The sequence below is a fragment of the Salvia splendens genome, chromosome 19 (genome assembly GCF_004379255.2).
Source record: "Salvia splendens isolate huo1 chromosome 19, SspV2, whole genome shotgun sequence".
Taxonomy (NCBI): Eukaryota; Viridiplantae; Streptophyta; class Magnoliopsida; order Lamiales; family Lamiaceae; genus Salvia; species Salvia splendens.
Genome location: NC_056050.1, coordinates 2,310,583 through 2,323,347, shown reverse-complemented (window position 1 = coordinate 2,323,347; position 12,765 = coordinate 2,310,583). Strand labels below are relative to the sequence as shown.

The following is a 12,765-nucleotide window of genomic DNA, read 5'->3' as shown; positions in this document are numbered from 1 at the left end:
CAATCACCAACTACCTCTATGCCTGCGTTTACTTTCCTACATTTTTATCCAATTATATCTAAAGTTGCTTTATATCATCAATCCTATCTGTAATCGCCATCTTCAACACAAAGAGGTCAAAATCTGACTGTAATCTAAAACCTCTCCGATTCACTTCCTTTTCCAGATAAGGCCTCACCCAGAGAGAGAGAGAGAGAGAGTCTCACAAGGTCATATTTTTATTTCTGTTTATGCTAGGGAATTTACTGTGTTTCAGAATTCGGAGCTAAGATATTCCCAATTCCCAAATGCGTTGTGCTTGTGATTTCCTTAAATCCTTTCCTTGTTAAACCTTGATCTCAATTAGTTTTTAATTTGCTGAGCGAGCTATTATAATTTACTTCCAATCAAGTCCAAGATTCCATTTTTATTTTTTCGTCTAAATTCTTTGAATATGATGTGTTTGATGTTTTTCCTTTTTCTATCTTTTCGTGCTTCTCTCGAATTCTATGAGCTCTATTATGTGCAGCATTGGTGTAATTATAGAAAAAAGATGAAAATGTATATATTGCATTGGTGTGAAAATATGTCATAAGTTTGAGAGTGAAATTGTGCTTTCCTGCAGAGGTTTATATATCGATAAGTGGACTTATGACTGCAATGACGCTCAACTCGGTGAACTTTGGGGCGGCGAAAGCCGTGAATTTTGAGTATGTGGGGCTGAAAGTGCACCAGAATATCACTGGTGCAAGGCCTCACTCGGTCAAATTCGTGCCAAGGGCGCTTACAGTGAATGCAGGCGAGGCTCAGGGGGGTGGGCCGGTTAAGAAGTTGGGAAAGAGTGATGAGGAGTGTGAGGCCGCGGTGGTTGCAGGGATTGTCCCAGAAGCGCCCCCTGTTCCCCCCAAACCAGCTGCACCGGCTGGCACCCCTCTCGCCACCCCCCTTGTAAGCTTGCTTGTTATAGGAATTTAGCAAGTGTTCTATGATTGATTCTGATGGCCTCTCTAGGAATGTGTGTGCACGTGCGTGCTTATCTTGATCACGAAATCAGGAGTTTAAGATAGTTTTGGTATCTGTAGAGAATTGGATTTTACTTAGCTATAATTATGCTTAGCTGCACTAGTTCTCACATTTCCACTCTAGAATAATCTTGTCTCGGTTTTGTAAGGCATACGTTGTTTGGTGGGAGATCGATGCCACGTGTTTTGATGACTCTGCTTGTGCTTTTACGACTACACTCATGCACTGATAATGCTATATGTGATCTTTGTATTGTTTGTAACAGCCTCTTAGTAGGAGACCAAGGCGGAATCGCAGATCACCAGTACTGAGGGCTGCCTTCCAAGAAACTAGCATAAGCCCTGCAAACCTGGTTTATCCACTCTTCATCCATGAAGGTGAATTGAAAGTTGTCTTGATGCGTCTTATACGCTTTTGATGTTGTGCTTGGCAACAATCTCATGACATTATAACGTGCAGGGGAAGAAGACACTCCAATTGGAGCAATGCCTGGATGCTATAGGCTTGGGTGGAGACACGGACTTGTGGAAGAGGTTGTTCTCTCTGGTCCTTTCGTCGCTGATAAGAATCCTTGCATTCTTGATTAAAGTTTACTTGACTGTATATTATGTTTAACATTTTTTTGTAAAAGGTCCTTGTTAGTGCTATTTCACAAGCTTGATCATATCTTACCTCATAATGTCAATTGCAGCCCGTAGGTCTGTTATGCTGTTAGTGCTATAAGTTTAGTTGATCCTTTGCTCTAAATAGATGAGAGAAAGCTAAGTTTTATACGGTTACAATTATTTGAAGCAATTGTCTCATTTTACGATTTATTTGATGACATGTGGGTATAGTGTCTGCAACGATACTGCATTAATTGTCTTAACCAGTGATTGTTTTGAACTCAATACTTGTCCATGTAGTACATGCTGTCCTCAAAAGTTATTTTCTAGTTTGTTTACGCATCTTGCGCAGGTTGCTAAGGCTCGAGATGTTGGTGTTAACAGCATTGTGCTCTTTCCAAAAGTTCCCGATGCTTTAACGGTTCTTTCTTATTCAAAATTGTGTTGCCATTTTGTACTATTACTACCCAAGCATGGATGAAAGTCCTTATCTAGTTCCGTTGAGTCAGTGGAGGCATTAATTTTAATTGGATTATGTTCTAGACTTCCACGGGAGATGAAGCATATAATGACAATGGGCTGGTGCCAAGAACAATAAGACTTTTGAAAGACAAGTATCCGGATCTCGTATGTTATTTCTTCTCGTATATTTCTTCTTTTTGAATCTTGATCTATCTCGTATTCATGAATTTGATGGTCTTCAATCTTTATCCTTCGTAGATTATATACACCGATGTTGCGTTAGATCCATATTCCTCTGATGGACATGATGGCATCGTAAGGGAAGATGGTAAGATCTGCTTCGATTTGTGTACTGAGAAGCTATAATCTAGATTCTCTAAAATTTGCTGAATGTCACTTTATCATACTCTAATTTTTCGACTCAGTTAGTATAGAAATGCTCATGTTATGGTTAGCTTCGTGGCAGTTTATCTTAGATATGATTGTCCTGTTTTTATGAGAATTTTTTGGCATCTCAACTGTGTTTTTAACCTTTAAATTTGGCAATAATAAGAACGTACGGACTTTAAGATTAGTAGAATTTCGAAAAGTTAAAAGACTGTTAAATTGAAGCAATCGAAACGTTAGCTATAGGCCTTTAAGAGAAAATGTTTGTGCACACAAGTCTTAATCTTGACTGTAAGGTTTTAGTAAATTTTTGTAAATAAGAAATGTGTATATATATTGATATGCGCCCGGTTTTCTTAGCACTCGAAGATAACTTGTGATTTCTGAAACGTGCAGGAGTCATCTTGAATGACGAAACTGTACATCAGCTCTGTAAACAGGCAGTATCTCAGGTAATTACGGATCCAACATAGCATAAAGACAAAACGAGCCTATCGTTTCAGCTCTCGCAAACTTACACTCTAAAATGACTTGAATTGTAGCGGTCCTGCCTCATAAGTCCAAATTGAAACAGCATTTAATATAAATTAAATTTACCGAATGCTTGGCTAGACTAGTTCATGAATCGTGATTTATTAGCTTGTAAACGTCTGTTTTAGGCCAGAGCAGGAGCGGATGTCGTGAGCCCCAGTGATATGATGGATGGTCGTGTAGGGGCCATTCGAGCTGCTCTTGATGCTGAAGGCTTTCAGCACGTCTCCATCATGTCCTACACGGCCAAGTAATTATTAATTCAAATACCTCTCTAGTAGCAATTTATACATAAGCACGTGGACATCTTTATAACTGGATTTTTATTTTTCAGATACGCTAGCTCGTTCTATGGCCCCTTCCGGGAAGCGTTGGACTCAAATCCACGTTTTGGTGACAAGAAAACGTGCGTTACTTACTACCATCCATTCTCGAGTTTCCTCACTCATTCATTTCTATGGCACTAACATGAACTTGTAAAAACAGGTATCAGATGAATCCTGCAAATTACAGAGAGGCTCTCATCGAAACCCATGAGGACGAGGCTGAAGGAGCTGATATCCTTCTGGTTAGCAAGACCATAATATCTTTGATGCATCGGACTTTAATTCGGTCACTTGCTGACTGGTGCTATTTCCCTTGTTGATAGGTTAAACCAGGTCTACCTTACCTCGACATCATACGCCTTCTAAGGGATAACTCTTCTTTACCCGTTGCTGCATATCAGGTAGCTCGTTCAAAATCGAACTCAATCCATCATACTCGCTGCGTTTCCTAAAAATATAAAAGATTTCCTTTTTGGTGTGTTTCTTAAACATAGAAACTTTTCGTTTTAGGAAATGGACCCCACAATCCAACTCTTCATCTCTCTTATTTTACCAATTTTGCATTAAAATTCATGCGGTTTCCAAAGTTCCTATTTTTATGAAACGGATGGAGTATTATTCAAAGTCGAACACAATCTATCATATCACTCACGCAATCGTTCTTGCTGCATTATACTAGGTGTCGGGCGAATACTCGATGATCAAGGCTGGCGGAGCCCTGAAAATGATCGACGAGGAGAGGGTGATGATGGAGTCGCTGATGTGTCTTCGACGAGCCGGCGCCGACATCATCCTGACATATTTTGCTTTGCAAGCTGCTAGATGCATGTGTGGGGAGAAGAGGTGAGAGATGTAACCTAACTCTCCCATGTGTAGAATGTTGTGAAAATCGAGTGTATTTTAGGTATTTATTTGCTCACATGATTTCATATCCTAACCTCTACCTACTGTGGCGAATTATCTCAATTTGAGTTTAATAATGTCAATAGGATTTTGATTCTCAATTATGTTATTTTTTTTGTGAAAGGGAAATTTTTTTGAAAACAATGTAAAAGTACTTTAAAATGAGATTCGTGTTATTGTCCAGAGACATTTTTTTTCATGGAGTATATCTTTTTCTATTTTTATACCTTTCAATTATACATATATTTTTACCTAAATCATAACTATCCACTTTATAATCAATGATTTCATACAAATTATAATAAGGTTTGGTTATGAATATATTTTTTATTTAATAAAAAAAATACACAATTGAAAAAGCTTAAAATACATTAAAAATACCATAATGAAATAAATTAAAATACATTAACTAAAAGCCTCCTCTTCTTCTCTCATCTATTCCACTTCCGATATCTACAATGAATTTTGTTGAGTAATATTCAAAAGATTTTGCTGTGAGAAAGATTAGGAGATTGAAGAAAAAGTATGAACCTCTTTGCTCTTGATTTTTTCATACTTTTTCCTCATTCTTCTAATTTTTCCTTTAACAAAATTTACTTTCTTTTAGTATTGATAGATGAGACACAGGTAAGATTGTGAAGTAAAATTTTAAAAATACTAGTACTAATTTTTGATCTATATTTTTCCTAACATTGGATAAATTTAAAGTAGTAAGGTTTTTATGGACCCTTTCTATATGTCAAACACATCATTAATATTCTTAAATTCAAGTGGATTTTGGAATGGCTAGTTACATAAAAATCATCAAAATTAGGCCTACTCTTCTCAATCAGCAGCAAACAAACCCAAAAAAATTAACAAACCTATTATCATTAATATCAGGCCTTGAGGTCGAATAAAAATTTAGTGATCGAGTAAGGGTTTTACACCGTTGTTAGTTTAACTCTTATATCACTGAGGAATACCAAATATAAGACAATGAATATCCAATCAACCATCTAAATTCTAAACGCTTTCTATGAGTTAAAATCAACTATAGACTTCTAAATGTGTTACATGATCAAATCAAGATAGCAATTTTCTCTTCTTAGGTTGCTAACTTGCTAACTCATCAATGCAATGCATTAAAAATGTCAACACGATGATACTGAAATGTCAACACAGTTTATTAAAATGTCAGCACTAATATGTGTTGACATTTTTAATACACTACGTTGATGAGTTAAATCACATTAAAATGTCAACGCGATCACATTAAAATGTCAACACATATTTGTGTTGACATTTTAATAAACTGTGTTGACATTTCAGTATCATCGTGTTGACATTTTTAATGCATTGCATTGATGAGTTAGCAAGTTAGCAATTTAAGAAAAGTTAAGCATTTTAACACACCCCGTTTCACAGTATATCTATCATTTCAAATACAATTAAGAGTCTGTTACCATGCAGTAAGATTTTATTTTGCATGTGACATATGACCTTTTGTATTTACTTTTTTCCAAACTTTTGAATTTTAATTTACCTTTTCTCAAACTTTTGAATTTATTGTAAAGAAGTAGACGCTCCTCTTCTATCTTGGGCGGGAATAAGACAAACAGTAATTTCAATTTCAAACAAATAAAACAACAAATTCAAAATTAATTTTATTTATATACACAAATTTGGACAAGCTGCATATTAGTCGTCTTAACTTCACATGCTCTGGCCCTCGATGATTTGAGAAAAGATTAACTGTAATTTTGAATTTAAAAAGGGTCCCTTATCTGTTAATACCTCAAGAAAAATGGGTGCATGGCTTGCAATCTGAAATAATCACTGATTATTATTTCAAGATTCAATTTTTTCGCTGAGATGAATGGAATCCCAGAAAAAAGATACTGATTTTTGATGCGTGGAATTTGGGATTTTTGATAGAGAAATTGAGGTGTTTTTTCTTGAATTCTTGTTCCAGGTAATGCTTCTGCTACTAAATTCTGCTTCTCTCTCCCTCTAGATTAGGTCAATCTAAAATTAGCAATCATCTTGTTTTGAATTTGATTATTTTAGATTTCTGAGTTTAATTCGAAAGCTCTAAATTGGCTTATTGTGCGAGTTGCTTTGTGGGTATTTCTTTATTGATTTGAATGTTTATTGTTCATAAATGAAGACTTCGATTTAAAGGGAGATTTACACAGGAAATGTTGGTTTGATTTCATTTTCGAGAATGTTGGGAAGGAGTGAAGTATTGAATTCGTTTAGGGTTGAGCTGTGAGCGAGTTGGATTGGAAGCTAAGACTGCAGAAATTCAATCTGAGTCAATTCTACTTCATTGTTTTCCCAAAACCAGTTTGCATTTTGCCTATAACTTGTGTAATTTCTGATGATTTTTAGGATTTGAAATTGAAGCTGATTTTGTTTGGAGATAAAAATGGAAAAGAAGAAATGGCTGTGGAAGAGAAGAGCTTCAGAGAGGAGCCCTGGTGAGGGTGAAAGCTCGGGATCATTTTCTTCCCCTTCCGAGAGATACTCGGATGAGCAGGTGGATATGCGTTCGTTCTTAGCTGACACGGTTTTTTTTTTATTTGTTTGTGTTTGTGTGTGTGTTTAATCAACTAGTTTAGTGTTTGGGGTATTTAATTAGTAAGTAAAACACAAATGGTTTCTGTTTGCTTCTTGGAAAGCCAGTGTTTTGGTATTGACTATTGAATCGTTGTGTTGCTATTAAAACTCGAATCTTTATCATTTCTACATGTTCCCCGGGCAGCATTGCTTAAACTAAGATGAATGGTTCGTGCTAAGCTCTCTGTTTCGTGTTCAGATGTTGTAGTCACCATGGTTATAGCTAGTTTAGTCTACTTGTTATGCTTACCTTGTGTGTGTGTTTAATAAACTGACATGGTGTTGGGATATTCAATTAGAAGTGAAGCACAACTCATTTCTGTTCGCTTATTAGAACGCCACTGTGTTGGTATTGCATTGCTGTTTTGCTGACTTGCTGTTGAAACTCGAATGTGTCTACTTTCTGTGTGTAATTGCTTTGGTATTAGATGAGCGTGGTGATTATCTGTTTCGAGAAAGAGAAATGGAAGTATTTAGAAAGATCTCATTGACAAGTTGTGAAGGAAAGGAATCTGTATGTGTTGAGTTGTCTTAGTACATTTTGTTGATTTTTTATTTATTTATTGGAAGCAGGATGTGTCGAGGGAGTCTCCCAATGGTAGCGTACAGTCACCGGAAATCACATCTAAGCTCTCATTTACTGATGATGAAGCAAAAGAGAACGTGAAGAGACTGACAGAGAAGCTATCGGCTGCTCTTGTGAATGTTGGTGCCAAAGAAGAGCTTGTTAAGCAGCATGCTAAAGTTGCTGAAGAAGCTGTCGCTGGTGAGCATTTTACGCGAGTTTGGTGGCATTTGTTGCTCGATTTTATCTCTTTAGTTGCTCCTACAAATAGTACTGCATTTGCTTTAACAACTGATTCTGCATAACAAGGGTGGGAGAAGGCAGAAAATGAAGTGGCAGCATTGAAGCAGCAACTCGAGGTTGCGTTGCAGCAGAATGTGAACTTGGAAGTTCGAGTCAGCCATCTCGATGGCGCTCTCAAGGAATGCGTCAGACAGCTGAGACAAGGACGAGACGAACAGGAAAAGAGAATCTCTGATGCCATAGCAGAGGGAAATAGGGCGTGGGAGTCTGAAAAGGCTGAACTCGAGAAGCACATTGTTCAACTTCAGGCACGAGCCAAAGCAACCGAAAGCGGAAATTCTGCTGCTATAAACCCGAAGTCTCTTCAAATTCTCGAGAGTATGGAGAAGGAGAACTTGTTCTTAAAGCAAGGGATGAAGGCTCGCTGCAAGGAGTTAGAAAGCGTGATAATCGAGAGGGATTTAAGCATACAAGCTGCAGAAACTGCCAGCAAGATGCAGTTGGAGAATATTAAAAAGGTTGCTAAGCTTGAAGCTGAATGCAGAAGGCTTCAATCTCTATCTCGAAAATCATCTCCACTGAACAATTTGAAGCCCAACCCGACTTCCCATTTTTACGCTGAATCTTTGACAGATAGTCACTCGGATAGCGGGGAGAGACTGAATGCAGTAGAGATGGATGCTTGTAGGACGAGTAACGTGGACAGGAACGGGTCCGAACCAAGTTGCTCGGACTCATGGGCATCAGCCTTGATTGCAGAGCTCGATCAGTTCAAAAACGAGAAACTCTTGCCAAGCAGTCTAATGGCCTGCTCTGTTGAATTTGACATGATGGATGATTTTCTCGAGATGGAGCGACTAGTTGCATTGCCTGATACTAAGAGCAATACCCCTCTTACAGCATCTGAATCAGCTTCAGGGGAATCTGTTTCCATGGACAATCAACTACTTAGAGCCGAGCTCGAGTCAGTGACTGAACGAGTGGCTGAACTGGAAAAAAAGTTGGAGGAGATGGAAGCTGAGAGGGCTGCACTCGAGGCTGCTTTAGATGAAAGCCACGAATTGGCCAGAGCAGCTGAAACGAAGTCGGAGGAGCTGCAGAAGGAGCTGAAGGCCGTGAACGAGGCAAAGGAGCTGCTAGAGTCTCAACTCATTGCAATGGAAGTAGAAGCAAGGACTATGTCTGCAAATGTCGATTTGCTGAACGCAGAAATTCAAGATGAACGAACGTTATCAGCTGAACTCTCGATCAAGTGTCAAGAATTGGAGACTGAGTGTGTTTTGCAGAAGAACACACCGAATTCAAATGGTGAACTTAAGATAAAGCAGGTTAGGGCTGTTGTTGATGCTGCCTTCCGAGTGTTGAATGCTTCGTTTTTATGTTATTTATGCATTGTTTGTTGTACTCTTTCGCTGCAGGAGGATCTGGCTGTGGCTGCTGACAAACTCGCTGAGTGTCAGAGAACGATAGTGTCTCTTGGAATGCAGCTCAAGTCTCTCGCGACGTTGGAAGATTTCTTGATAGACACGACCAGCATACCTGACGGGGGATTGCTCTCGGGAATTCCAAAGGTGCCTTCTAGTGACGAGATGACCGGCCATGTGACTGCTGCCAAGAGCAGGAATGGTTTCGGGAAGTTTTTCTCCCGGAGCAAGAGCGGCGCCGAGATCGGAATTCGACAAGATTAGGGCAACTTCCCTGCTGTTTAAGGATTTAGGTGTTGAGGTTGCTGATCAAATACTGTTTGATTGGAATTGCTTGTGTGGAAATGTATGGATTGTCAAAAGCTTTGAGTTCAAATGGTTTCTTGTTGTTGTTGTTGTTGTTTTTTATTATTATTATTATTATTATTATTATTATTATTATTATTATTATTATTATTATTATTATTATTATTATTATTATTATTATTATTATTTTCTTTCATTTTAAAGGAGGATCAACGATGGTTCCCCATCTACCCCGAAGTGACTCGGACCCCCGGCCTAACGGTCGGAGGTGAAGCGTCTTACCACCGAGCTGCGCCTCGTTGTCAAGGTGGGAACCAACGGGTCCACCGACCTCCCAGGCACGAGTCCAGGCTTTTTCTTGTTTGTTCCAATAGTATTTAGTTTTTTCCCATTACTTTTTTGTGAATTTTCATGATCAAAATTTAGTGTATTCCCTAGTTTCATTGATGCTTGATGATATTGAAGAAGTTGCACAATACTTAATAGAATATCTAGCTTAGCCCAAATGCTATTTTTTTTCACTTTGAGGCCAGATATCTATTTTGTGTCGGAAATCTATTCTAATAAAATAATGACAAGTTCAAATAATTTGTTCGTCAAGAGTTAGTCTATGGTTCATATAGTGCAACATTGTCAATTTTCTTTATTTTGATAAGTATTTAATGAAAACTAATTAAATTAATCATGAATTACTAAATCTTAGTATTCAAACCCTAATCCCAAAATTTATAGTTGGCTATTAATGAAACAGGAACAACTGTATATGACTACTTGGCATTTTCCAATATACGGATTCATGTCACGGAAATTGATGGCTATTAATTGAGATGACATTTTTGTCTTGCAGAGGAAAATATATTAATAAAATAAAAATAAAAATAAAAATATTAAAGACCAATAATCGAATTCTATGACAACTATTATTTCTATAAGAGAAAAAAATACCAATTTTCACAAAAGTTTAGTACTACTTCGATTATAGGCAAATTCGCTGTCAAAATTAATGGAAAGTTAGGCAGTCGTAACTTAGTTTTATATTGATGTCACGATTTTGAATTTATTTCTTGTTATGAATATTATATCCTAGGAACTCTTATGACTAATTTACTTAAATTGATGATTTTTTTCTACATTTTTTTATGGGAATGGGAGAAACACCACTTCTTTGAGAAAATGCATAACTAAAGTTTTAAATTTTAGTTGATCGATCTAATAAGTTTGTAACATGGCATGTGGCAATCTTACCCATTGTATATTTTGGTTTTTTACTAATTACATTTTGGAAATGAAATTAATTTCTACCACATTTCTCACTGTCTTTCTTGTTTTGGCTTTCTACCTTTATTCGAATTGTAGCCAGTAAATTTTATTTAATGATTTAATTCATTTTTGAATGCCTACTAGCTAAAATTTCTAAATGTCAACATCAAAATATATTTTCAGAAATCTATAGTTTCATCATGCATTAAATTGGTAGAAGTACTAAATAGAGCATCATGGATAAAATAGTAACCTAACTTAATGATTAATGAGAGTGATGCATAGAGCATAGTAGTGGAAATTTCCTGAAGAAACACAATCCCAATAATCATATGTTTAAATTTGTTCATAGCTTGCTGAATTGATGAGAAGACTGCATTTTTAATTTTTGACAGCAACATTATACTAGTTGATTATTACCTTTTCAAAAAATAAAATTTGTGGATTCGACACATTCAAGAAGGTCATTGATAGTGTTGAAGATGACAGAAGCGATGTGGCTATCTTCGTTGATGATGGGTGGTGGATGAAGAACGGGAGTGAACTTCAATTGCGAATAATTGAGACGGAGCTCCCGCACTAGGAGATCAGATCCTTTCTGAATAAGAAAGAGACGTTTTATACATGCCATGGCACTTTGAGATGATATGCCAACACTTTGATTCCTCCAAAGTTTGAAACATCAGATGTTCTAATTTATTCTCTAATATCCAACTCTATTTTCATCACATGTCATTTTGATATTAAAATCTTGTTGCAAAATGAAGTAGTATCATTCGTTCTTTTAATACCTCCTTTTAACTGTATATTTGTATTGTACTCCTAGATGATTTAGTAATTATTTCGAAGTTATAAAGGCAATATTCCCAAAATGACATCTACAAAAAATTCTTTTATAAAAATATAATGATGGGGTATGTTATAGAAAATTGTTTCGCAAAGTGAACACAATGTCTACTCCCTTTATCTAAAAAAAAAATTGACGTGTTTTATCGTTTCGGAGGGTCCATCAAAATTAGACTCATTCTAAAATAGAAAGTTTTAAACAAAAACTCCATCCGCAAAATGTTGTCCATGTTTGACTCAACGCGAGTTTTAAGAAATGTAAAGAAAAGTGAGTGGAAAATATTAGTGGAATGTAAGCCCCATATTTATATATTAGTTTTAGAGTAAATGCCAAAATTGGTCCTGAACATATGTTCATTTTATCATTTTGGTCCTAAACATTATCTTTTGAATTTTTTGGTCCTGGACATTTCAAATCGGATCACAATTGGTCATCCGTTAACAATTCCGTTAATATTTAACGGTCAACGATTTTAATCACAATTTTGACCAACCTAAACAATTTTTAATTATTTAATCATCAAAAATATTTTTTTTAAATAAAATCATAAATAATTTGATTATTTAAAAATTGTTTAAGTTGTAATAAATAATTTATGATTTTTTGATGATAAACACAATTTTGACCAACTTAAACAAATTTTCAGTATTTAATCATCAAAATAATTATTTTTAAATAAAATCATAAATAATTTAATTATTTAAAAATTATTTAAGTTGTAATAAATAATTTATGATTTTTTTATGATAAACACAATTTTGACCAACTTAAATAATTTTTAATTATTTAACCATCAAAATTATTTTTTTAAATAAAATCATAAATAATTTTGTTATTTAAAAATTGTTTAAGTTGGAATAAATAATTTAATTATTTAAAATTATTTAATTATTTCTAATAAATAATTTATGATTTTATTTAAAAAAATAATTTTGATGATTAAATAAGTAAAAATTGTTTAAGTTGGTCAAAATTGTGATTAAAATCGTTGACCGTTAAATATTAACGGAATTGTTGACGGAGGACCAATTGTGATCCGATTTGAAATGTCGAGGACCAAAAAATTCAAAAGATAAAATTTAGGACCAAAATGATAAAATGAGCATATATTCAGGACCAATTTTGGCTTTTACTCTTAGTTTTATAATATAATGTGAGTGTAATGGGTTAGTGTAAAGTAGGTACATTTATCAAAAATGGAAAAAAAGAAGCAAAGTAGACAACATTTCACGGATGGATCGAAATGATAAAACTGGACAACATTTCACGGACGGAGGGAATACTAATCATACACATCATTCTA

The 12,765-nt window shown here is 35.6% G+C and overlaps 2 protein-coding genes across 5 annotated transcripts; both read left to right on the top strand.

Moving 5' to 3' along the window:
• LOC121780304 (delta-aminolevulinic acid dehydratase, chloroplastic-like) lies at nt 1–4,317 on the top strand. 4 transcript variants are annotated; one of them, XM_042177861.1, is made up of 13 exons: nt 1–209; nt 605–927; nt 1,268–1,379; nt 1,462–1,535; nt 1,960–2,061; nt 2,151–2,234; nt 2,328–2,397; nt 2,853–2,908; nt 3,116–3,237; nt 3,322–3,393; nt 3,474–3,555; nt 3,637–3,714; nt 3,993–4,317. In XM_042177861.1, exons 2-13 carry the CDS (start codon nt 631–633, stop codon nt 4,158–4,160), a joined length of 1,317 nt encoding a protein of 438 aa, XP_042033795.1. In that variant the 5' UTR covers nt 1–209; nt 605–630; the 3' UTR covers nt 4,161–4,317. The 4 variants fall into 4 exon arrangements, with proteins under 4 accessions (XP_042033795.1, XP_042033798.1, XP_042033797.1 ...); XM_042177863.1 differs by having other exon boundaries at nt 4–209; nt 1,960–2,028; XM_042177862.1 differs by lacking the exon at nt 1–209 and adding an exon at nt 233–300.
• A 1,563-nt stretch (nt 4,318–5,880) lies between these two features.
• On the top strand, nt 5,881–9,457 carry LOC121780030 (filament-like plant protein). The gene is made up of 5 exons (XM_042177549.1): nt 5,881–6,170; nt 6,590–6,737; nt 7,391–7,583; nt 7,692–8,953; nt 9,044–9,457. The coding sequence occupies exons 2-5, from the start codon at nt 6,627–6,629 to the stop codon at nt 9,311–9,313; spliced, it is 1,836 nt and encodes a 611-aa protein (XP_042033483.1). The 5' UTR covers nt 5,881–6,170; nt 6,590–6,626; the 3' UTR covers nt 9,314–9,457.
• The last annotated feature ends 3,308 nt before the right edge of the window (nt 9,458–12,765 follow it).